This window comes from Tachysurus fulvidraco, chromosome 19 (assembly GCF_022655615.1).
Source record: "Tachysurus fulvidraco isolate hzauxx_2018 chromosome 19, HZAU_PFXX_2.0, whole genome shotgun sequence".
Classification (NCBI taxonomy): Eukaryota; Metazoa; Chordata; class Actinopteri; order Siluriformes; family Bagridae; genus Tachysurus; species Tachysurus fulvidraco.
In genome coordinates this window covers 3413588-3439134 of record NC_062536.1, presented here as the reverse complement: position 1 = coordinate 3439134, position 25547 = coordinate 3413588, and the positions used below count along the sequence as shown (strand labels likewise).

Here is a 25547-nt window from a genome sequence, read left to right as displayed (position 1 = left end):
TGCAGGGCGAAAGCCTGTGGGGCATTAATATTAGATTAATATTAGATGACAGCATTTGTGACTTGGATGTTATACGATTTATACACAAGTAAATAAATAAAAGATGAAATGACGTTATTGTCACCTTTACTTAGCCATGGGTGTGATGTCCATGTGAACTGTCCAGGTCAGTAATTATGACTGATAGGACACATCACTGGAAGCTTTGCAGGAAATGCACAAGCAGCCTTGCTGATGTTAGCATCAGTAAAGCCATATGCTACCAATACTCAAGCTTTTAACATGTAAAAACTTTATTACCAAAACAATATGGCTAAAGTGTTAAAATCCAGGTTGATTAACAGCTTGACAACTTAATTAGCTAGCATGCTAATAACAATTTCCAACTGCTCAGTCATGATTTGATTGCTAAGCTAAGATCACAGAATTGTTTACTGTGGAAGTAATAATGAATGGATGATGCCAAACTGTTAAAACAGGTGAATACTTCTGCAAACAAGCCTGATCTAGTCTGTGAAAGACTTTTTGCAACTGATTTTTAACTAACAAGACAACAAGCCTAAGCACTGTAAAAGCTTAGCAGTTGGAATGGTTTGACCCTGAATGTTTCATTCTCTCTCACTCACATACACACATTTTAATTACTATACTTTTACAGGCTGAAAATTTTAATCTAGTGAACATTTTTAAATGCATTTTCAGGCAATGTTTATTGATGCTGAATTGAAAACGGATGGTAAACCCCTACAGGACACAGATGTGCACCAGCTGTTGGAGACGTCCCTAAAGTTAAAAGTAAAGAGCACAGGACAGAGGAAATTGCTTATGCCACCAACAAATACCAACTTTGTGTCACAAAACAAACAAAAAATTTGTATCTACAAATACAAGTGCTTGTCTAATGACCTTCAACTCAAGCTTTCACACCTGCACACACTTCTGGTGTCTCACACAGGTTTATATCCATTAAAAAAATTAATGCAACGACAATCGAGTAAATAAATCTGTCAGGCTTTCTGTGGGTCAGAAGTTAAACTAGTCTTAACACTTAAACACACACACTAGTATTTTGTGACTTTGTCTTCCACAAGTTTCTCACTATTCTCTGCTGGACTCGTAGTTCGTGACAGTAACTGGTATAACTCAGTCAGGTTTGTGGGACTCCTTGTTTAGGCCTTGGACGTTTTCTTCTCAGTCTACTAACTGTCTGAGGGATTCAGGTCGGGGCTTTGTGATGGTCACAGCAACACTTCAAATCCACTTTGTTACAGATGATTAGATGATTGTCCCACTGGAAGACTCAGCTGTGACTAAGTTTTTATTTTCTGTCTGACGTCTTGTTTCTTTTCTTTCTGTATCTCTAGATAGTCCTCCTTCATTCCTGGTGAACATCTGCAGTTAGGGAAGGAGTAGCTTCTGCCTTGCAGAACAGCCTTACAGACCAGGGTCATGTAGGACAATCTTAATGGTGGATGCATACATTTTTGTACCTGGTGCTACGTTTGTTGCAGTTGAGGGTTTCAGTCAGTCAGACCAAAGCTCACATTCATCTCTGAAAGTTTCTCTGTGCTCCTTGACCTCATATCCTCTGTCTGTGTGCTCCTCAGAATTTTATATTGGCATGGACTTGTTTGTACATGTTCCAGGTACCATCACAGCTACATTTATGAGGTCTTTGAAGGCTTGCATGGATTTCTGATTACATCGATGTCAAAAAGGCACTGGCTCTTTTCCAGCTCCCATCAATATGATAATTATTGATCAGAACCTTCAGAAAGTTGTTAAACCAATTTCTTTCATCTTTTTGACACCATAATTGACTTGTGTGAGAATTCAGAGATTAAATATCTTTAGCCCAGTGTATGTAAACTTCTGACCTCTACTACATGATCGTTCGCTCTTTTGTAACTCACCTTTCTGTGGTGGTTTCACTTCCCCGTTCTCTCGCTTGATTTCATTCATCAATTTGTGTTTTTTCTTCTCCTTCTCTTTTGCCTGTTCCTTGTCTTTCTCCCTTTCCTTTTTCTTTTCCCTCTCCCGTACCCGTTCTTTCTCTCTCTCGCGCTCCTTCAGTTTTTCCTTGATGTGCTCTGAAAAAGGAAAAGGAAAAAAATTAATTTAGGAAAGTAGAGACATGTTCTCACTTGTGTTAACTCAAATATCCTATATGAACTTAAAAAAAAAAAAACACAAAACTTTTAAATACAAGGAGATTCTTCATACTCCTGTGTGTGTTGTTGAAAACCCATCAGCCCTGAATCACCAGACACATGAACACCACAGCTAAAAATACATAAAAGCTGAAACTCACAGAATATCAGACACACAGGTAATTTAGACTGGTATATATTGGGGTGGACAAGTATAAAGGCTTGAGACCTAGTTTACTGAACACTGGATCTAATGAAGGGTTAATAAAGTGTTGAAAAACATTAAAAAAATATGTTGTGGAAGACTGAACTAATGTCACACCCCATACTTTACACAGTGGCATTTCTTCTTAACTGAGTGACTCATCTTAAATATTTCTTTTCATTAAAACCATAAACTAAAAAAATAAATGTAACTAATGATTTAAACCCGATCAGTAGAGTTTAGATGTACAAAGTTGACATAGTAGTTGATTAACATTTCCACTACACTTTACATTTTTATGTATATACAACCCTCTAAACAACTTAGGAATAAATCCATTCAAATACGGCTTAATAAATCAGACCTGCTGAAAAAACCCCTGAACTTTAGCAATGCCTCGAGATGCAGAGTCAATTAAATCAAAAGAAGTCTGATTGATAAAAAAGCAAAACTCTCTAAAAGGAACAGAAAGGTCAGGTACATTCAGTGACATTTAGACAGACATGCAGAGTAGTAGGTGTGGGGCGACTGAGGACGGCACTAAGAAGCCCAGTAAGAGCCTGAATACTGTGATGACTAAAGTCAGATGATTTAATTGTGTGCTGAAATGTGTACATGGTGTTTGTAGCTTCAGAATAAACAAAAAAATGTGTATATTATTTTGTAATACACGATTCCTTTACTCCAGTTTTGTATCCGACAGAAACATTTTATACCCTGCTGTATGACTTCAGAGCAGAGCAACAAATCATCTTTTTTTGCTGCATCTGAGCTTTTCATCTGTGCTGCCGAACAAATAAAGCTGTGGACATCTTCTTACATAAACACAGAGGACAATTAATAAAATGAAGCTTATTCGATAAGTGCTTCTGCTGCACATGTACATATCCTTATTTACATTTTATAGGTTTATTGTTGTAGAATTCCTGACCTTGTTAACATCATCCATCTGTGACTGAGAGAACAGTGGATTTAAAGATTGGTTAGATTGAAGTGTTTCTATATGAGAGCAGCTTACAGTTAAAACACACCACGAGAGCTTTCACTGACAATTCACTTAGTTTGTAATCAATCATACAGGGTTAATTCTCCCCCTCCAACGCCTAACAAAACTAAAGTTACGCCTGGGTTTCTTCTATTCAGTATTCGTGCAGTTAAACAAAACACTTGTGTCTGTTCTGTACTGGGTGAGTGGGAAAATTAGGTGTGGATCATACCACACTGTGTACAACATGCTCCAACCTCCTGCAGCTCGAGTCAATGTAAAAAGATTAAGTTTTAACCAACAATTTGAGGCTAAAAATAAGTTCTACAATAACGTTGTTAGGTTTGATTTTACCACTATTATAATACTATCCCTTATACAGCTCCTTAAGGCCTGTAATGGTACGGTCTAGTGAATCGTTTAATACGAAGCTCTAGATGAGACACGGTTGGATTTTTAACAATACATTCAACATGCTGTACAATAAAAAAACGTTATTTCTCAGGTGCTGTAATACAATTAAAGTTAATCCGCCCCACACTCCATCCTCTTTATTTTGTATCAGGAGATGCTACAGGGATTAAAAAAACAAACAAAAACAAAAGAGCAAAAAACTCCCGAGCAATCTCTGCGTCTCTTGCAGTTTTCTCTAAGAAGCCACTGCAGTGTGTGACATTCGTATTCAGAAACATGATTACAAAACATGCCTGAGCTAGCGAAAGTGGTGAGACTCACAGGATAAAGCGCTAACAGCTGAAAAAGAAATAATGCATCCATTTGTTCAGACACACCCCCCGAGTCCCGCCATCAGGGTTAAGATTTTGAAACAACCAATCAGAAATATCTGTGCACCATAGGGAACTGCTTTCTAACGCAAAGGTGTAGGGGAAAAAGTATTACTCAATTTTTGAGTGACTATTTTTGATCGTTTTTCAGTTGTGGCAGAAGTTTTGCTGAAATCTGGCAACCCTGAACACCATATTAGTCTTCATGAAGTTTCAGCTTATTCAACTTGATGATGCAGAATGTTTAAATCGATAAATAATAGAAATATTCCTTCAGCACTGTATCACACCATATCGTGTCTAATTGTGAATTTTGTGTATCAATACATTGCTGATGTCCTTTATGTCTCAATGACAGTCAAATTAAATGGTACTTCATTACCACATGTGGAAAATGACACAGTGAATTAGCCCTTCAGTCTGTGAGGGAACATAAAGGTCGTTTTCACTTTTACAGAGATTGCTGGCACGAACAAAAGATTCAGTTGCATGTAAATAAACAGATGCAGTGTTTAAAGAATATAATCTCAGCTGGACTTGACCATGTGTTATTATCTTGTGCCCTATGAAGATAAACCATCACACAGCTTCATGTCCTGGATTGTGTGTGAAATATTAAATTAGTAATGTAAAAAATGTAAAAATTTGTAAATATAAAGACTTGGTGATTAACTATGTACTTATCCAGAGTGAGATTTACATGCAAGATGGCTAAGATGTAAATAAACCACATTGGGAGTAAACATGCACTGATATTGTTATAATGTGTGTATGATGTATAAATGTCATGTTGATGTGTGGTGACAGATTTAGGTGTTTAACACAGATCACAACACACAGCTGCTGATCTCAGTATTAATCACTAAAGTGTTTCTCCGGTGTGTTACACGACTCACTGTGGTATTCTTTTAAGCAGATTTAAATGAAATGAACACGATGTGTATGATCCCGTGTCTATCAGCCCTAACGTGCTGTTACAGTGCGGCCATCACTCACGTTAGCATTAGCCACATGCTAACAGACTAGCTTAGCCGTGCAGGCTAATGTTTGTTAGCCCGCACTTTCTCATGTACGCACATTTACCCGCACTTTATTGTAAATCGCTGTGGAAAGTGAGTGTGTGCGCTGAATGGAGGTTAAATACCGGATGAATAAGGACGTGAGGGCACTGCGTTACCTTTCTGCACCAACTTCAGCTCTCCGTTCTCCTTCTTCATCGCGGCACTAACATTACCGAGGCTGCTGCTGTTCTCCAGCTTGTGCTTCCTTTTCTCCTTGTCGTGCTCCCGCTTCTCCTTTAGCTTTCTGGGTTTAGGTGAGGCGATGAAGGCGCTCTGCTTGAACACACTGTGCACTTTGTGTAGACGAGGCTGCTGCTGTTGCGCTGGACTGCTCGGCTTGACGGGAGACACGCTCCATGTTGTGGGGCTGCCATAACTCTGCTGCTGCTGCTGCTGCTTCTCGTCTCCGCCTTCGCCATTCACTTTCTTGGGTTTCAGGCTCTTCTCTTCGCTCCGAACTTTTTTAGGAGGTGGAGGCTGGTGGTCCCGGGAAGACTGCGGTCGGTTTTCGGACGACGGCTTCGTCTCCTTGGCCTTGGAGAGCGGATTCTTCGTCGCTGAGCCAAACTGAATGAGGCTCATTGGCTCCGCCATCTTAGAGCTTTTCTCTATTTACTCTCTCAGTCTACTGCCGCTGTTTGTGTGAGAGGCAGGAGAGGGGCGGGGCTTAGCGTCTACTGTCCTGCTGGGTGGGTGAGCAGTCGGTGACGTCAGACTGGGTAGTGGGCGGGGCCACAAGGACCAGACATATCGCATCATTATTCCTTTACGCGGGAAAAGGACATCAGGATGCTTCTACACTGAGGAAGAAATTACAAACATGATTTCACGTGTTCATACACACAATGATCACACGTATTTATACACACACACGATCACACGTGCTTATACACACATGATCACACGTGTTTATACACACACCACGATCACACGTGCTTATACACACACATGATCACACGTGTTTATACACACACATGATCACACGTGTTTATACACACATGATCACACGTGTTTATACACACACATGATCACACGTGTTTATACACACATGATCACACATGTTTATAGACACATGATCACACGTGTTTATACACACATGATCTCACGTGTTTATACACACACTTGATCTCACGTGTTTATACACACACATGATCACACGTGTTTATACACACACATGATCACACGTGTTTATACACACATGATCACACGTGTTTATACACACACATGATCACACGTGTTTATACACACATGATCACACATGTTTATAGACACATGATAACACGTGTTTATACACACATTTGATCTCACGTGTTTATACACACACATGATCACACGTGTTTATACACACACATGATCACACGTGTTTATACACACACATGATCACACGTGTTTATACACACACATGATCTCACGAGTTTATACACACATGATCTCACGTGTTTATACACAGATCACACGTGTTTATACACACATTCACCTCATTATCCTCTTATTGTCAGTTACAGGGGCCCCTTAAGTGCTGCTCCTGACCATGTGGTGTACTGAGAATACCCCAGAGCCCTCAGGTAATAATACTGAGAGAAAGTCATCATTTAGTATTAAATATACAAACATACTCACCATTGGGTCAACATTATTTACATATTTTAATATGGGTTACGCCTGGATTATTAGGAATGGGTGTCATCAGTCATATTATTATGTGTGTGTGAATCAACAGAATAACACTTTTACTATATTGGATAAGTTATAATAATAGATTAAAGATAGCAACTTAACACCTCTTACTAGCTAACTGGCTATTTCAACTACAATATATTTCATACAGAAAAAAACAGAAAAAACAAAGGAAAACCAATTTCTTTGTATTTCTATAATTTAAATAGTCAGTAAACAGTGTAACTGTAACTAACACACACCGAGGTTTGCACTCATTTTCACTAATTTTCCTGTTATTGCTGGACAAGTGTAATAATCTGACATGGGAACCTTGGGTCCTATTTTCCAGTTTTAATTATTCTTATCACAGTTTAAATATTTCTTAACTTTACAGCTGTAGATAATAGGCTGCTATACATTGTACAATTTTTAAAAAAGTAACATATATATTACATTATTATATATATATATACTATATATATTAATATATATTAATAATTTAAATATATTATTTTGCATGATTTAAATCAATGCTTATCAAACCAAAATGGAAATTTAAGGATTTTTAAAAAAGTAATGCTTTTTCTTCTTCAATAGTGTATTAATGATTAATACAATTACATGTTTAATTAAATCCTTTTCATTCCCCACCTCCCATATCTTCATATAGATTGAATAGTTCTTAATGAAAAATTCTTAATTGAAATATCTATATAATAGTGTTTATTTATATGGAACAGACCCTTGGATATTAGGTATAGCCAATAAACAACTAAACTTGGACGGGAAACGCATAAAAGCTTTTACTGTGAATTATAGCTGTGAGAGTCATCACACTGAGACACACAGTAGCGCAGTGAAGACAATAATAACTGTTTAAAATAAATTTAACGTTAAATGCTCACTCTGATCACAAATAGGTCACGTAAAACAAATCTCTCAACAGCAGCACCGAAGCAGCAGAAGAAATGCTGAAGTGAAACAGCGCCACCTTGTGTGAGAGTTTCTGCTCCAAGGCCAGGCAGAAGACTGGTCCACCATGGGAGTACTCCAGCAAAAATGACATATCCATCATAGCACTCAGTTAAATGGGGCCGCACAATGACGCTGGAACCTTTGTTGAGATTTTCAAGCTGACACGTGGGGCTGGCTGCCTGCTGTTACTACGCGGATTTGAAGTGGGTGATTTTGCAGAGGGTTGGCTAAAGCCCAGAACAACATCAACAGCATTCTGGGATGCCTGCAGGAGGTGGCTGCTGGCCAAGCAGTGTGCTGCACTGATACGATCGACCTTGAGGTGAGGAACAGTTTGTCACTAGACTTCCAGAGGGTCAGAGAGTGTGTCCAGTGCCACTGTCCAGTATTGTTGGTGTAACAGATGGTTATTTGTTAAATACTCTGAAGTAAGACACCAGAACACCCACACAGCTCAGTGACTACATATACATTCTTTTTAATATTCTCCTCCTAATTACAAACCCCAACTATTATGAAGTTGGAACATTGTATAAAATGTATATATAAACCGACTACATTGACTTGCAAGTCCTTTTTGACCCACATTTAATTGAATACACTACAAAGATAAGATATTTAATGGAAAAACTTATAAACTTTATCGTTTTTTTGCAAATATGCAAATATTCACTCCTTTTGATTTTGATGCTGTTCCAAAAGAGCTGGGACAGGGGCAACAAAAGACTGGGAAAGTTTAGGAATGCTCAACAATCACCTATTTGTAACATTTTATGGGTAAAAAAGTTTATTGAAAAGAGGTGAACCTTATGACTGGGTATAAAAGGAGCATCCCAAAGGCACAGCTATTCACAAGCAAGGATGTGATGCAGAGAAATGAGATTTTTGGCTCTTTAATCAGCATATTTTTCTTCAGCATATATTTTTTTGAAATACATCCTCTGCAACTGATTGCCAGGGTCTCACTGCTAAAGGTGTTGGCATCAATTGCCCCATTTTCTGATGAACTAACTCTCTTACGTCTCTCTTGTTTCAGTGTGCCACCACAATGCTCCGCTCTCGCAAATCTGTCATTCCTTAATGACCCTGATGAAGTCTCTGGAACATTCACACTAAAGAAGAGATGACAAAGTTGTTGATACCAAAGAATTGGGAGGAAGTACTACTAGAAAAAATGTAATTCAATATGTTCTTGACCTGAGAGCAAAGCTCCACACACTGGAACATTTATCACTGGAAATTGGGTCATAGTGCACAGCCAACCATATTGCTTTCTCACACACAAAATGTAGATGTAGATGATATTATTTACAGTAATTATTGGCAGTGGCACATGCAGCATCTGAAGGTTGTCCTGAGATGGGCGGAACTCACAGCAAACCCCTTTATTTGCAATTGGACAGGTAGCAGTATGGCATTCCATTTGGGCCACAGGCTGCTGCATCCCCAAATTAATGGAAGACTGCAGCATTTGCATTTGACTAAATCTCGTAACATATCTGTAAATCAGCTGATGTCAATGCTACATCCATGAGTTAGCATGCCCAAAGAGATCCAAATTGACAAATTCTTGTATGTCACGCACACCAGAATTTACTGTCCATAAACACGTTTGTAAGTTCATTCAGGATGATGTTGTATGATGTGATGTGGTATGACGTGGGGATGTGGTAGCTCAGTGGTTAAGGTGTTGGTTAAGGTCATGGATTCGAACTCCAGGTCCACCAAGCTGCCACTGCCGGGCCCCTGAGCAACGCCCTTAACCTTCAGTTGCTCAGTTGTAAGTCACTCTGGATAAGGCTACTAAATGCCGTAAACGTAAATGATAATTGGGATAAGTAGTTTGAATCTCTGTTGTTTGCAGTATGAGAGGTCCCACAAATCTCCACAGGTTTCTCCTCATTCAAATTATTGTGCAGACAAACTTTAAATATATTACTTCCATCTCCTGAATAGTGAGATAAGTGGATCCTGTGGTTCTGTTGAAAGCAGTACAGTAGTTACAGATTACTAGAGAGAGCTGGTTGCAAAGGGTTTCTCCTGTGTGTTTTTGCCTCTACCTGGTCATGCCGTCCCCAGTGATCACCACATTAAGATTCCCTTGTCTCCAATATCCCATGAAAAAAACTGTTATTTTCCACAGCAACTTCAAGGAGGTGTGTATTTGGACTGGTAGAAGTACAGTATCTGGGCTTACAGTACCAGATACAGTATCAGTATCTGAGACTGCCAAAGTCACTTATAAAGGACAAATGCTTAGGTGGCTGATATTACCCAACCTTTCTATTTAGTAATTTTGGGGTACAAAACAGTACACACATTACAAAAGGGTATGCATTTAAACAGCTAGATATGATTGACAGGGATCACATTCAGGCTGGGCCAGCACTTATTATTTCCCAGCTCATTATGATCCCATGACAAGGCGGTTCAAGGTGGATAAAACACTGTGGTGTTCATCTTGCCATGATTGCCATATCATAGACACTGTTGTGTTTCCATATTACTAAAATACACCCTACAAAAGAAAGGTGATCCCATGACCAGTTAAAATGTAGAGCAGCACATGCTGGATTAGTGAATTTGCTCCAGGCACATTAGTGACAGCTCTGCAATTTGTATTCTCCACTGTTTAAAAAAAAAGTCCAAGTATTGCTTCTCATCTCTAACCCAAAATTATTCATAGATGCCCTTTTAGGTCACACGGTAAGTGGAAAAAACTATGACATTATATAGCAGATATAGCTCTTAAACCTCCCCAAATAAGAGAGGTGTGTTTCCTGTTGCACTGACAATAGTACAGGCAGAGAAAGATGAGTTGGGACCAGAGTGTCAAAACAGTTGATTCCACTCACTGGCAGATTCTTTTGTCTTCAAAAATTGGTTTATACCAATTTGTCATATTTCTGTTTAGGTCTTTTATGGCACCAGCTAAATTTCAAAGACAGATAGAGACAACAGAGCACCAGCTGGATCTTTCCTCTTCACCCTTTTTACACCACAGTTTTCCAGAAGTCAGGGGTCTTACACACAGAAATTCCCGGATGAATCTTCTGTGTTATGGCACATTAGACATGGAAAGGAAGATTGGTATAGGGACATAGTAGACAAATGTGTTTAGTAGTGTGAAAAGAAACATCTTGTTCTCAATGTGTTCAAACTCAAAGTAATGTTGGCTGAAGTCAGGAGGAAGAGGACCACAAGCAGAACATAATAACAGGATGTTTAGGTGGTCGACACCTACAAATACCTTGGTGTCCACTTCAACCAACTGCCATGTTGGCATGGTAGTTTAGTAGTCTAGATTGGAAGGTCAACAAGGAGGCTGTGTATGGAAAGGGGATGAGCATACAGTAATATATAAATATTTGCAGCAAGATGTTGGAGATCTTCTGAAGCATATGAAGCATGAGCATTTGAAAGTGCTGTCTTCTTTGCAGCAACATTCTGGGGACTTGGCATATGAGCTAGAGAAGCAAAAGTTTTCAGTAAACTGATCACTCTCTGAACAGATTTTATCTGGATGTGGAAAGGAGATAATCAAACACTATGGCAAAATGTAAACAGACATTTGTAACGTGGTCGGATTGTTAGATTTGACCCGGAGAAAAACAAGGTGACTTAAAAGGGAATAAACACTCGAGGCAAACAGCAAGTTATCCCAAAACGCCTTTGTATTTGATCCTCTTTAGCAATCACATCCAACATACACACATATAAACGGAATAAAAGTGACGTAGAAACAAAAACACTCGGTTACCGTCACAAAAGAAAAGAAAAGCGTTGGTTTACTCAACTTAGAAGGCAGAATAACAACAACACGTCTGTATATATTCAATTTCGCGCTAGCTCTGTCTGGCGCATGCGCACTCACCAGTCTAAGCGCATACGTCAGCAGAACTCTCATAAAGGCACAGTAACACATAAATACACAATCACACTATACTTTTGCTGCTGCTTTAATATGCGATTTTCTCTCTATGATTAAAAAAAATATTTATCTATAATCCCAACTTGATCTCACCCAAGTTTACACTGTCAAAAGACATCGATGCTTCAGAGAGCTTTGTACCTTCAGTCAACATGCTTTCTGTGTAATATGAGTCACATTACCATGCCCATAATCCGTAGACAAGCTGCCTATGACTGTACATTTGGCATGATTCCTGTTGAAACTGTTCAATCAAAGCTGCATGCTTTTATCAACAATTCCTAGATTAGGAGATACAATGCTACAGCTTTTTCTCTATGATTTAATGCCATGGCTGACCAGGCAGAAGTAACTTCAAAGGTTAAAGCAACAAAGTCAACACCATCAGAATACAACTATAAAGTTTTTCTATGCACCTTCTCTAATGTTGGCATAGTAGTTTAGTTAGAATTAGTACCTTATATACATTCACTCATTTGTCAATAAGATAATGAATAATCACCATGTTTGTCTAAGCTTAACTCCACCCATTAAACATATGTCTATAAATTATTTTTATTTCCATTACAAAATACTGAGTCCTCCGTGCAGAACATGCCAGTTTATATTGACTTTGTCACGGAAAAACCTAATTAAAAATGAGATTTAATATAGGACATGATATATAGTAGGATAGGGTATAAGACATGACAACATTTACATCAAAGCAGTTATCTGTGTGATTGTGGCATAATCGTGGTTGAAGCTGCCTTGGTTTTTTAATCAAAACATGATAAATCATGCCATCTACATCCACTAAACAAATTAATGTTGTGTTGCAAATCTTTACCATGCTAGCTAAACAAATGAGTGCTAATACTATTAAAGATACTACATATTACATTTGCTAAACATTTTTTTTAGATCCACTTGCAAACCAAACTAAATTTATGTCTATAAATATTATACTATTATCCATAAATTTTGAAAAATAATTTATAATAATATATAACACTTCCTTTTACATTGGCAATTGTAATAAATGCCCTACATCTTCTAACATTTATGTCAAAAATTGTTAATTTAGATTTAGACCAATTTTGTAACAAAATTGTACACCGATTTTAGGATTTAAACTAATTTAAGGAATTAAACTAATATCTAAGCCAAGTATAAACACAGGTTTGTCTGTACGCAAATGCACTATAGTGCAACCATTTGGCTGATATAAACTATCACTTTTTATTTATTTATTTCTTTAGCTTGAGTAGGGGAAGTTTGTGCTAATAACGGTTTGATGTGTAACTCGGGGCTTTAATGCACCTTTATGTGTTCATCAATAATGTATATGCTGCCACCTGCCGGTCACTTATTATTATACTTATACTTAGACCTGCTTCTGTGTTATTGCTCTGCTGTGACCTGCTTTGTCGTGCGTGTCTCCTCCCTGGTCATGTCAGTGTGAAACAGCTCCCTCACTCACGTTACTGGTGCTGGATGGAATCACTGTTACAGTCATGGTCTGGAGACTGACTGTTTTAGCTCTTGCATGTTCACTGGTGCTTGCACAGCATGGAAAGCGTGATCCAAGAACACTGACTTTCTCCAGGTCAACTTCAGTAGGACAGGACGGAAGTGTCCGTATACAGCGGGGGACACGGTCACTGAAGTCCAGCTTCGTAGAATGTACAACTCCTGTGACTCCCAGAGAGCACGCAGCCCTGGAGAGCAACACATTCGAGGTGAGAGAACCTTACTACACTACTTGCACGACCACAATCTCCCTTAATCATTATATATCTTATGCTTAACCGTAATCATTTTATATGTTAGAGTTTTAACTGCTTTTTATTGTGCATGGAGGTTTTTGTGGTGATGCAGCTGAACTAGTTTGAAGCTGTGGAGTGATACTGTACTGGTTTAATATTATAAACCTTTATAAAATGATCACTGTTGAACTCACCTACTGTTGAAACCACTCTTAGATGAGTTATGTTTCAGGTCTGTAGGTATTAACTTTACACTGAGGATTTCTGTGGGGTGTAAATAACTTAAATAAATGAAAACAGAAACAGGTCAAAAACAAACACTAAACACTTGTGTATGCACCTTGTGTAACAAATTGTAACTGGGTTTGAAAAAGCTGATATTGTAATAGATATTTAGTTAGTAAAACTAACACTAATGTGGTTGATGGAATCCATGGCAACTTGCTATTCCATAATATCTATAATAATTGTTGAAAAATATTTATATTGTGTTTAAATCATATATTGCATTTAAAGTTTCTCCTCTTTTCCATCCTAGACAGTTTTTCATGGAGATGACGGCTCTAGTTTTATTTTAACGTGGGTAGGCAATGGAACTGGGGTGAGTGTGATCTCGTGATGTGTCTAAAAAGGACACAATATCAATTTAATATAAAATTACTGTGTGCTGTTATTTTGGGTCAACTTTTGAGTCCTTTTATATTTTTGCATTAAAAAGTGTTAAGGATTATTATTTTTTTCTGTTATGCTCTTTTTTTTTTTTTTCTTGGTTTACTGTTTTCTTGGTTAAGTTAAAAAAAATACACATTTATGTTTATTCATCTGGCTGAGGCATTTATTTAAACTTTATTTAAACAGCTTCACAGTAATATTTGTAGGACATGAGTAATATAAAGCAGACGCATTCACAGTCGATAAAAGATTTAGTACTTCTGAACTGATTAATTCTCTTTTTTGTCAGGTTATCCTGGTTTTGTCCACAGTCAGTTCTCCACTGGAATCTTTTTATGAACATGGATCCATTCGACTGTACAGGAGGTTAGTACATACAGTAGCAAGTGACATTAAATTCTGTGGTATTAGCTATTCAATTAATCTTAGTCATGGATATACTAGACATTTTGTAACATAGTTCTTCCTGTGTTTTCTGACAGTGAAGATTATGGAAAATCCTTTCATGACATCTCCTATACCATTGGCAATTCGTTCATAAGAAAGGAATTTGGGATAACTGTAGGCCCAGGGAATTCACAGAAGGTGGGCAACTCTAAACCACTTTTAAGCAGTTTATGACACTAATTAAAAAAGTATTCAGATCCACATCAACTAGGCCTCATTTATCAGTTTTTTTTAGTTGTCTTTAACTTTTCACATAGCAACTAACTAGATTTGCAAATGTTTCTGATTTTCTTCATTCTCAGGTGTATATGTTGAAAACTAATCACCCATAAAGTTAAAAGTATTTAGTGACACTCACGAGACAGCATAAGCAACTGTACTCAGGTGTACTCATGCAGACAAAGCACATTGCACAAAAAAAGCTATTATTAATCGTTGTGCACTTTTGTGTTGTGTATCCCTCTCCAGTGTCATGTTGGAAACACAGTAAACATGTGTTGGAAAGAAACATGATACTTAAATTTTACTACTACAAAGAGCTTCACCTGCTTTTAAATTTGTCCATGAAAATGACCATAAAAGACAGCTGTGTTATGGTCAACCAAATGTAATTAAAATAAGTTATAATAAATAATATAACTATTAAAACTAAATAATAATAAATAGCAACGTTTCCCCCAGGATTTGCCTTTCTAGGGACACAAAAATAATATATTCTTGTTAAATTATTGTGGAATTTTACAGACATTCTAATGTTATATTAATACAACAGATATCTCATTCATCTATTATTTTATTATCTGCATGTGACAGGTTTACCCTATTTTTATTTTACATGTAAGCTTTACTGAAGCTGTACCAATTACATATTTTTCTAGTTGATTTTGACGGCCGAGCTGCCCATTGCCAACCTCCCAGGAGGACTTATATTTACTTCCACAGACTCGGGAAAGACATTCAGATCAGTACAGTTACCATTCCACCCATCTCAGCCCATTACCTTCCATCACCAAAACTCAGAGTACCTGCTGGTCATCTGCACACAGGTCAGTCAGCTGTAATCTCTGGCCAAAATCTTGTTTTGATTGATTATCTGAGGCTACAACTGATCCAACACAAATAATTTAACATTTATTCCATACTTACACAGCACTTGTTAATGTGGAATTTAACGTTGTCCTGCAGGGGCTAATTTAGGACCTTTTAGGATCTTTCAACTTTCAACATTTTGTGGAATTAACATGATATAATAGTATCTCCTGCTGAAATATTTATTAATATAAGATGTTATTATAGATATCTGTAGTCTGTTGGCAATTAAAAAAACAACAACATTAGAACCAAGTAAGATGAGTCACGTGTTTCATCAGTTGTAATGATAAAAAGTTCATCTGAAGAAGACAATCAATATCTTTGATTGATCCAGTACAATAAAAACTAACTGGACATTTTAGATGCAGAACCCACATTTTAACTTTTTTTTTTCTTTTCATATAAAATTTTTACAGGGCTCTCTATGGCTCTCACAGAACTTTGGGAGGAGTTGGTCTAAAATCCATGATGGAGTTTACTCTTATACATGGTGAGATCAATGTAGATATACTGTATCTATCTATCTATATATATATTATTGGTAGACATACGAGTTGTAGAAGAAAAAGTTTTTTGTTTTTTTTGCATGCTTCTATTTGCTGAAAAATGCTATGGTAAGAAAAGTTTGTTTGAATTCACTGACCATTTGAGTAAGAAAATATGAGTCACATAAGTTGTCTTTTAATGTAACAGTTGGTAATATAAAGAAGACAAAAATATTTATAAAACTATTCCATTCTCCGCTGCTGTAATATTTAATGACTTTTCCACCCTAAATTTTTTATATACGTTTAATGGCTTATTTTGTCTCTTTTGTATATACAGTGGTGTGAAAAAGTGTTGGCCCCTTTCCTGATATTTTTATTTTTTTTGCACATTTGTCACACTTTAATGTTTCAGATCATCAAACCAATATAAGTATTAGTCAAAGATAACACAAGTTAACACAACATGCAGTTTTTAAATGAAGGTTTTTATTATTAAGGGAAAACAAAATCCAAACCCACATGACCCTGTGTGAAAAAGTTTTTGCTGGCCTCATTTGTCTCAGTTACGGTCAGTGTTCATGACTCCACCATAAGAAAGAGACTGGGCAAAAATGGCCTGCATGGCAGAGTTCCAAGATGAAAACCGCTGCTGAGCAAAAAGAACATAAAAGACTCGTCTCAGATTTGCTAGAAACATCTTGATGATCCCCAAGACTTTTGGGAAAATACACTGTGGATTGACGAGACAAAAGCTGAACTTTTTGGAGGTGTGTGTCCCATTACATCTGGTGTAAAAGTAACACAGCATTTCAGAAAAAGAAAATCATACCAAAAGTAAAATATGGTGGTGGTAGTGTGATGGTCTGGGGCTGTTTTGTGGCTTCAGGACCTGGCAGACTTGCTGTGATAAATGGAAACACGAATTCTGTTGTCTACCAAAAAATCCTGAAGGACAAAGTGTGGCTATCTGTTCGTGACCTCAAGCTGAAGTGAACTTGGGTTCTGCAGCAGAACAATGATCCGAAACTCACCAGCAAGTCCACCTCTGAATGGCTGAAGGAAAACAAAATGAATACTTTGGAGTGGCCTAGTAGAAGTCTTAACATGAATCCTACTGAGATGCTTAAAAAGGTGGTTCATGCTCGAAAACCCTCCAATGTGGCTGAACAATTCTACAAAGATAAGTGGACCAAAATTCCTCTACAGTGCTGTAATAGACACATTGCAAGTTACTGCACATGCTTGATTGCGGTTCTTACTGCTAAAGGTGGACCAACCAGTTATTAGGTTTAGGGAACACTTTTTCACACAGGGCCATGTAGGTTTTTGTTTTCCCTTAATAATAAAAACCTTAAAAAACTGCATGTTGTGTTTACTTGTGTTATCATTGACTAATATCTAAATTTGTTTGATGATCTGAAACATTAAAGTGTGACATGCATCAGGAAGGGGGCCAACACTTTCACACCACTGTACTAGATTTCCTTTATTCATTTTAAAATGCTTCTATTAGCTTTCTCTTTTCTCCCTTATGCTTGTCCATACTCTCAATTTTAAAGACGTACTTCGCGTAGGACGTGCAACCCTCTTGTCTACTCCGCTATAAATTACCCCACATCCTGAGACTAAATGATTAGCAGTTTCTGAAATACTGCTATTGCTGATCTGAGGATAATGATGGTGGCGAGGGAGTTTTTCTAACTTAATTAGATAGATGTAACTTAATCTTAAATGTAATTTTTTATACTTCTGTAAAGTTGCTTTGAGACAATGTGAATTGTTAAAAGTGCTCTTCAGATAAATTGAACTGAAAATTAAATTGAAACCAGCCTATCTGGTTACAGATCAGAATAATTCTTCTTCTAATTTTTTATTAACTGAAGTTATTAACTGATATCTGAATGATTTTAATTACAATAATTGCATAATTGCATAAATGAGCAGATGTAGAGGTGTTTCCTATAAAGTGGTCAGTGAGTGCATGATGTAATTTTTTTTTTTACTTTCCACTGACTTTTAATCACTCATATATTTCATTCTCTTTTGGTCATTAAAAGGGGATCCAGCTTCAGTCTTTTTTTCAGCTATAGGCCTAAAGTCACAGGTGAGATGTCCTTGTTTATACCCATTCCCATAAATCACATTAAAATTATGTTAAATGTAAATATATTAAACAAAATCTGTTTAAATGGTTTGTTTTTGTGTATTTTTTGCATTGTTTTGTGCCTTTGGGATTCCAAACAGATGTAGTAGAGGCAGACAGGCGAGGCGACCTTTTTTTGAGACGCACAGAAGACCTAGGGCAAACTTTCACAACCATTGCTCAGAATATCTTCTCCTTTGGCTACATTGGAGGATTTCTATTCACCTCTGAAATGGAGAATCCGGTTGTGAAAACACATCCATAGTTAAATGTTTGATCATAGGCTGTAATTTACAGTAGTCTCAGATTTCATTATGATGTGTGTTTGTGTGTAGGGTTCTTCTCGGGCTATTTATGTTTCTTTGGACCATGGTGATCAATTTACCAAAGCCTTGCTTCCATCAGTCACTTCAGAGCAGGTGAGGAAGAATTTAATGCAGTGAAAGAACTTACATACTACAGAAACATAACAATACAGTCAGCTTTTCACATGGTTCAAGGTCAGAAATATAAAAGGGGACAAAACAGAAGTTATTTCTCAACATCATACTTTGTTGTTTATATATCACACACACACACACACACACACACACACACACACACACACACACACACACACACACACACACACACACACACACACAGAAATGCTTACTCACCTGGTTGGAGATTTATAAGGATGTTGGTCTCAATACATTTTGGTCGATTCAGCAGAAAAATGACTTTCTCCCACAACCTCTATGTTGACAGTCTGCAAGGAACACACACACACACACACACACACACACACACACACACACACACACACACACACACACACACACACACACACACACACAAACACACACACATAACTAGACATCCACATAGCTGTATCATGCGGCCTTTATCATACCTGCATGTTCCTACTTTGTTTTCAGTTCTACTCAGTTTTGGATGGCGATGAAGATATGATCTTTATGCATGTGGACAGTCCTGGAGGTACAGATCTACCAGACAATCTTTCTCTCAAATGATGATTTCAATCTTGCTTAAGGATGCTACAGAAAATATAATAATACATCATGTCAGTTTAAACATTAAACCATTTGTTGTTTCTACATATACAGTCAAAGTGCTAATGCTTTATATGCTCTGTTTGCTAAGTACTTAGCAGACAAGGGCTGACCAGTCACTACTATATGAAAAAATAGCATGACAGCTGATTTTTTTTGGGTCAGAACAGAGTCAGACTTCATATTACAATAGAACATGAATGGCTTAGATTAAGGATGTGTTCTTTTACAGAGAAGTTTAGAAGAATTCATACTTCTTTTTCCCTTTAGAAACACTTTAACACTCTGGGATCTCATAACTTGTAGATGAGACATATTTTGGGACAGTGTATACGTCTGATGACCGTGGCATCCTTACACCAAGTCCTCTTGAACGGCATCTGTTCGGTAGTGAAAGGAAGAGTGACTTACAAATGTGACATCATTGCGAGGAGTATATCTAAACCCAATGTCTTTGAGGAGGGTACTACATATTCATTTACTGTGTGCATTTATAAACTTCACTTCTTTGAGGCAGTTATAATGATTGTAACATACATTTTATATTTCACCTCTACAGTCTTATTGACTGCATTTTATCTAAAGGCTTCTTACTCCTACGCATTATTATACACATTTTTTACAGATGGACGAATTTGCACAGTCATCACATTCAATAACGGTGGAAAGTGGGGGCCAATAAAAAAGCCAAAAAATGTGGAGTGTGAAGAAAGCATTAAACGGGTATTTATATTTTGTACTAACATATTTGAGAGCAGACAGAGATAAAACCTTTGTTTGTATGTTTCAGTGTAACTTGCACATTCATGGAGAGCACAGCCACTACAGTGGCATTTCTCCCATGCTGCCTCTGTCTCATCCTTCTGCTGTTGGCTTGATCATAGCTCATGGTAACAGAACCTAAATAGCATTAGCACTAGAATTAACATGATGTCGCCCAGTGCAGAATCCAACAGCCTCTATTTTCACAGGCAGTGTCGGGGAATCCATTTCAGCATCTCCGCCAGATGTGTATGTTTCCTCGGATGGAGGGTATAACTGGATATGTGCACTGAGAGGGCCTCACCATTACAGCATACTGGATTCAGGAGGACTGATAGTGGCTGTGGAGGTTCGCAAAGATCGACAGACCACTGCTATAAAGTAAGTTTAAGGGGGAACAGAAATGTACACATATTGAGCTACAAATCAATATTGTTTATAAATTATTAAGAAAAAGAGTTAACATGTATCTGAGAAACTTAATTTAATGTTTAGGGACTGGGTAATAATTTCTGTCTGCTCATCGACTGTTTGATGCTTTTATTCATTAACAGTGTTTGTATGTGTGCGTTTCAGATTCTCCACAGATGAAGGTCAGTGTTGGAAGACTTATAATTTCACAGAGCATCCATGTACTTTTGCTGGCCTTACATCTGAGCCTGGCACTAAGACTCTGAAAATCAGTGTGTTTGGTTATCGGCCTGCTGATACGAATCAGCCTCTGTGGGTTGCAGTGACTATAGACTTTGTGCAGCTTCTAACCAGAGAATGTGAGTAAATATATTGTGTTTGGGAGTAAAGATAAAAAAAGTAAACCTTTAAAAACTTTGAATTTTTGTTTGTTGTACATCTGCAGAGATGGTTTCTTGTGAATGAATGAATTCCATAAACCATATAGATTGGCAATATTATATATCTATTTCTATTGAAAAGCATGCTTGAAAAATCTTCCACTAAAATATAACCCTTAAGCCTAGTATTCAGTGAACTACATAGTTATCTATGCAATTCATCTTGTAATAAAAACTGTTAAAATGTTTGACTGTTGAAACAGGTAACGAGCAGGACTACATACAATGGTTAGCCCATTCTGATGACGAACAACAAGATTCAGAGACAAATGGATGTGTCTTAGGCTACAAGAAACTTTTCAAAGACTGAAAAAGATGTCCGTCTGCCAAAAGGGACATAACTATGTCGTCAGTAAGCAACAGAAACCATGTCCCTGCTCCAGAGAAGATTACATGTGGTAATGAGATGCTTCCTTTGGACTGCAGTATCCTGTAACATACAGTATTTCTCAAAATCAACAGATTATATATGAGACACTGAATGTAAGACTTTCAAGTGAAACAGCCTACTGTAAATCTCTGTCTCCTTATTATAGCGATTATGGTTATTATCTCCATGAAAACAACTCTGAATGTGTGAAACAGCCTGAGTTTCAGAAACAAAACACTGGAACTCTGTTTTAATGGGGAGTTAGAAAGAGCTCCAGACCACAGGGCATGTGCAGTTCCATACTTTCATTTTATTTATACATACAGTATATTTAAACCTCTCATTCACCATAATGACACTTGTGCATTATATGTAAAGGTATCGAAAGATCCCCAGTGATAATGTGAGGGTGGCTTTAGCCCCCACGCCAGAATGGATGCTGCCAACATGAAATGTGGGAATAACAGCCGCCTTCCCTTATAGGCCATCAGCCTAATAGAACTAGTGAGTAAAATTGGCATTCCTTCATTTCCACATTCAGATTTAGTGATAATGGATTGGGTGTCTTTTCCTAAAAGGAGCAGGGTAGCTGACCTAATTGAGACCTAATCTAATACATGAACTTCACACAATATTTCGGAAAAACTGTAACTTCCAGAAGGCGGTGTGGGTTGATGATTGTGATAAGTGTCAGTGTTGCGACTGTCATGGCTATCATTACTGCAGTTACAAGGACTGTACTGCGGATAAACTACAGGCAAAGGTATGACTTCACAATTCATTCTAGACTTGCTCTCCTCTATTATTCTTCTGTAACCCTTATTGGGCTCAATTTCTGCAATCTTCAGGTCCATTTCATACCAATTCTCAGCTCTCCAGCTGCATGAGGATGAAATGTGTGTTGCCTCTGAGAGGACTTCAAACAGTAACCAGGCCATCTACCAAGAATATTCAGATGATGCAAGTCAGATCGCATTCCTTGTTTCATCTGAACCCAGTAAGCAGTATTGTAGTCTTACTAAGGACTGACAAATCAAAACTGCATGCAGTGGATTAAATTAATTTAAAAAATAATATTACCATAAAACTTTTGGTCTGAATTTCCAGTTAGATCAAGATCTGTGTTTTTCAACTCCATTAAAAGCACGTGAGCTGTACAGTTTCAAAGTTCTCCCTTATGGGCAAATGCCCTTAATCTAATCATGGAAGACTAAGTAGTTGTTACACTACATGTGTGAGCAAACAAAACTTGTATCTGTTCACCATATCAGGGTACAGCCGTTTTGTAGTCTTTTCCAAATTCTGATTGGACAAATTCAAATTCAGCTTTTTTCTTCAAACACTATTACAAATAGGAAATATTGTTTTATACAATAATCTAGATATAGATTTAGATCTCCAATGTTGCCAATGGTGAGAGTGGAAAGAAAAAAAACTTAAGAGGAGCCAGATTCAAAAGGGAACATATGCTCTTTTATTCGATATTGGATATTATAAACACGAGCGAGAGTGGAATTTGGGAGGTGGTGGAAAATTAATTGGTTCAGTAAGAAAACATGGTTGATTGTTATAGATTTAAATCACTTTAAAAATACTTATAAGAATGGATAGTCATCAAATAATTCTGAGGTAGATGTAGTTACTTCAATTTTTGTCAATTGCTAATAATATTAAAAACACTGGAAATTCTGTAAAGAATTTATACAGATAAATAATGTGTACATTTCAGGTTGTTTTCTACAGCATGAGTACCATTGATCTTGATTAACATGCAAAATCTGGAATGCTGTGCAACTTCATTTTTCTAAATCTTCTTGTTATGCATTCTGTATCATAATGTGTCTGTGAAGATTCTCAGTCACTAAGGTATGGTTATCTAGAAGAACGAAAAGAATCTAGAACTTGCAGATATTCAGTATCACACTTAGACAACTTTGGATTAGATTACATAACTTGTAAAACTAATGTACATATACTGTACAGTACATTCATCTCCAGAAGTATTGGAAATGGTCAATTTTTTGAAGATTTTGATGCAACTACTTTAAAACAAGGTATATTTAATCAAAACATTTAGTGCGAGTTACCTAAATTTCAAGGCTGTGCCATCTCACTGGTTGTACTGTACCATATTGATTGAACACAAACCCAAATATATTCAGACTATATAAAACAATTAATTGGTACTAAGTGTAAATAATACTAAGTAAAATAATACAAAGTGTGCTTAAAAGATGTAAAATGTAATGTATATTATGATTAGTTCATATCATGGTTATTGCAAGCAATACAAGTTTACATTTGTGATACTTAAGCAAGGATGAGTGTTTTGGATCCAAGTCAGACCAAAACAAAAAAGCATATGGACAAGTTTGACAAGGTGGATGAGCTCCAGAATCAATTTAAAAGGCTGTACATTTTAATCAAATGCAAGAGTATTAAAACATCTAATTTTAACTCTCATGAATGGGATAGATCTGAACCTTAGATTTCTACAAGAAAGCAAATCTGTTTAACAAAATACTTGACCAAATAGACTTTAAGATTGAGACTCTGTATAAGTTTCAAAACATAATTGGATAGTTATAGGTGTGCGGCTCCGTACAGACCCCTGCTGTAGTTTATGACTTTGACCACTGCTGACTCAGAAAATGTATGAGACTTAAAACCCTGATTGTGTTCATATGCAAGTAAAAGTCTAGCTGCTACATTGTAGATATTAATAGGTTGATATAAGCTCAAATTGGTTTAACAGCTAACAAGGACTAATGTCATTTTTTTAGGTTTATTTTTTAAAGCTATCATATCTAAAACACAATTTGATGAGGAAATTGTGTTATTTGAGGACAATAACTCCAAACAATCCACAATTGTCGGGTTGTATATTTATAGTCACACCCTCCAGTGTCAATGAGGTTCCCTGTTCTGTTCTGTGAAACTATCATATCTGCTGGAGCTACAGTGCAGGTTAGGCCATAAGTGTGTATTTTTTTGTCAGCATTATTTTCTTTAACACATGAACAGAGACCTCATCATAAATATACCTGTCATCAAAGATACATTATTATAGAATATACCTAAACAAACATGAAGCCCATGGAGCTATAAAATTTGCAGGAAAAAACATGTGATTCAGGTTTTTTCAGAAAATGAAATACCAAACACAATTAATTGTAATTTAAATTTTATTTAAACCCATTATTAAAAATGGATAAAATATGTTAAATATGCTACTCTCCTGACAGTCCTACCTAATTCATGTAAATCTACAATTTCCCCATCATAATGCCTATTAGTCTCTACTTGTGGTAAACTTTGGTCTTTTCTTAGAAAACTATTCATTTAAGATTCACATAAAACATTGTTCATGCCAAAATGTTGCAAATATCACTTTTGTTTGTCATCAGTGTCTAATAAAAAATACCTTTCTGATTCAAACAGTTTCTGTTTTCTATGCTTAAAGAAAAACCTTCAAAATGTAGGTGGAAGTGCAAAAAGTGTGAGAATGAAAACAGAAAACACAGTAGTTGATTATAAATGTAATTTATAAATAAGTATGCACCCTAAATCCAGTATAAAATGAAATTCTTCAGCATTAAATACCACAGTAGATTCTGTTCAGCTTGAGGTTTGTTCACCAGAGTGCTTTGTATATGAGGCAAGGCAAGTTTATTTGTATAGCACATTTCATACACAGAGGTCATTCAAAGTGCTTTACATAATAATTAGGAAACAATTTATGAGAGAAAAAATATGTGTGTAAAAATAAGAGACACATGATAAAATAATAAAAACAAAGAATAATTAAAGAAAATAAATGTGATTTTAATAAAAACAGTTTAAAATATGTTAAAAAGAATAAAACAGGAGTAAAAGTGATTTGGATAAAAAGTGCAGTCAGTGTGAAGCAGCACAGAGCTCATTCAGTAAATGCAGAGTTAAACAGATGTGTTTTTAATCTTGATTTAAAAGCGTCTACTATTGAAGCACATCTGATCTCTTCTGGAAGCTGATTCCAGCTATAGGTGGCATAATAACTAAATGCTGACGCACCTTGTTTTGAGTGAACCCTTGGTATCTCTAACTGACCTGATCCTAATGATCTGAGTAGTCTGCTTGGTTTACATTCAATTAGCATATCTGTAATGTATTTCGCTCCTAAGGCATG

The 25547-nt window shown here is 36.8% G+C and overlaps 1 protein-coding gene, 1 long non-coding RNA gene and 1 pseudogene across 2 annotated transcripts; 2 read left to right on the top strand and 1 right to left on the bottom strand.

The window, feature by feature from the left end:
- Positions 1-663: 663 nt before the first annotated feature.
- Positions 664-5827, bottom strand: LOC125139507 (lysine-specific demethylase RSBN1L-like). Its single transcript, XM_047803739.1, has 3 exons — positions 5303-5827; positions 1914-2090; positions 664-783 (listed from the first exon to the last, which is right to left on the bottom strand). The coding sequence occupies exons 1-3, from the start codon at positions 5778-5780 to the stop codon at positions 710-712; spliced, it is 729 nt and encodes a 242-aa protein (XP_047659695.1). The 5' UTR covers positions 5781-5827; the 3' UTR covers positions 664-709.
- Positions 5828-6453: 626 nt separating this feature from the next.
- LOC113645461 lies at positions 6454-11464 on the top strand. Its single transcript, XR_007138543.1, has 3 exons — positions 6454-6751; positions 7792-8142; positions 8857-11464. It is a non-coding gene; the product is annotated as an uncharacterized LOC113645461 (long non-coding RNA).
- Positions 11465-13042: 1578 nt separating this feature from the next.
- Positions 13043-23147, top strand: LOC125139498 (annotated as a pseudogene).
- The last annotated feature ends 2400 nt before the right edge of the window (positions 23148-25547 follow it).

What these genes read in the sequence shown, in the direction of transcription:
- LOC125139507 (XM_047803739.1), bottom strand. Translation starts at nt 5,780, where the DNA reads ATGGCGGAGCCAATGAGCCTCATTCAGTTTGGCTCAGCGACGAAGAAT. An exon ending in GCTGAAGTTGGTGCAGAAAG is followed by an intron (nt 2,091 to 5,302) that starts GTAACGCAGTGC and finishes TTCCTTTTTCAG; the next exon opens with AGCACATCAAGGAAAAACTG. An exon ending in AGTGAAACCACCACAGAAAG is followed by an intron (nt 784 to 1,913) that starts GTGAGTTACAAA and finishes TTTTAACTTTAG; the next exon opens with GGACGTCTCCAACAGCTGGT.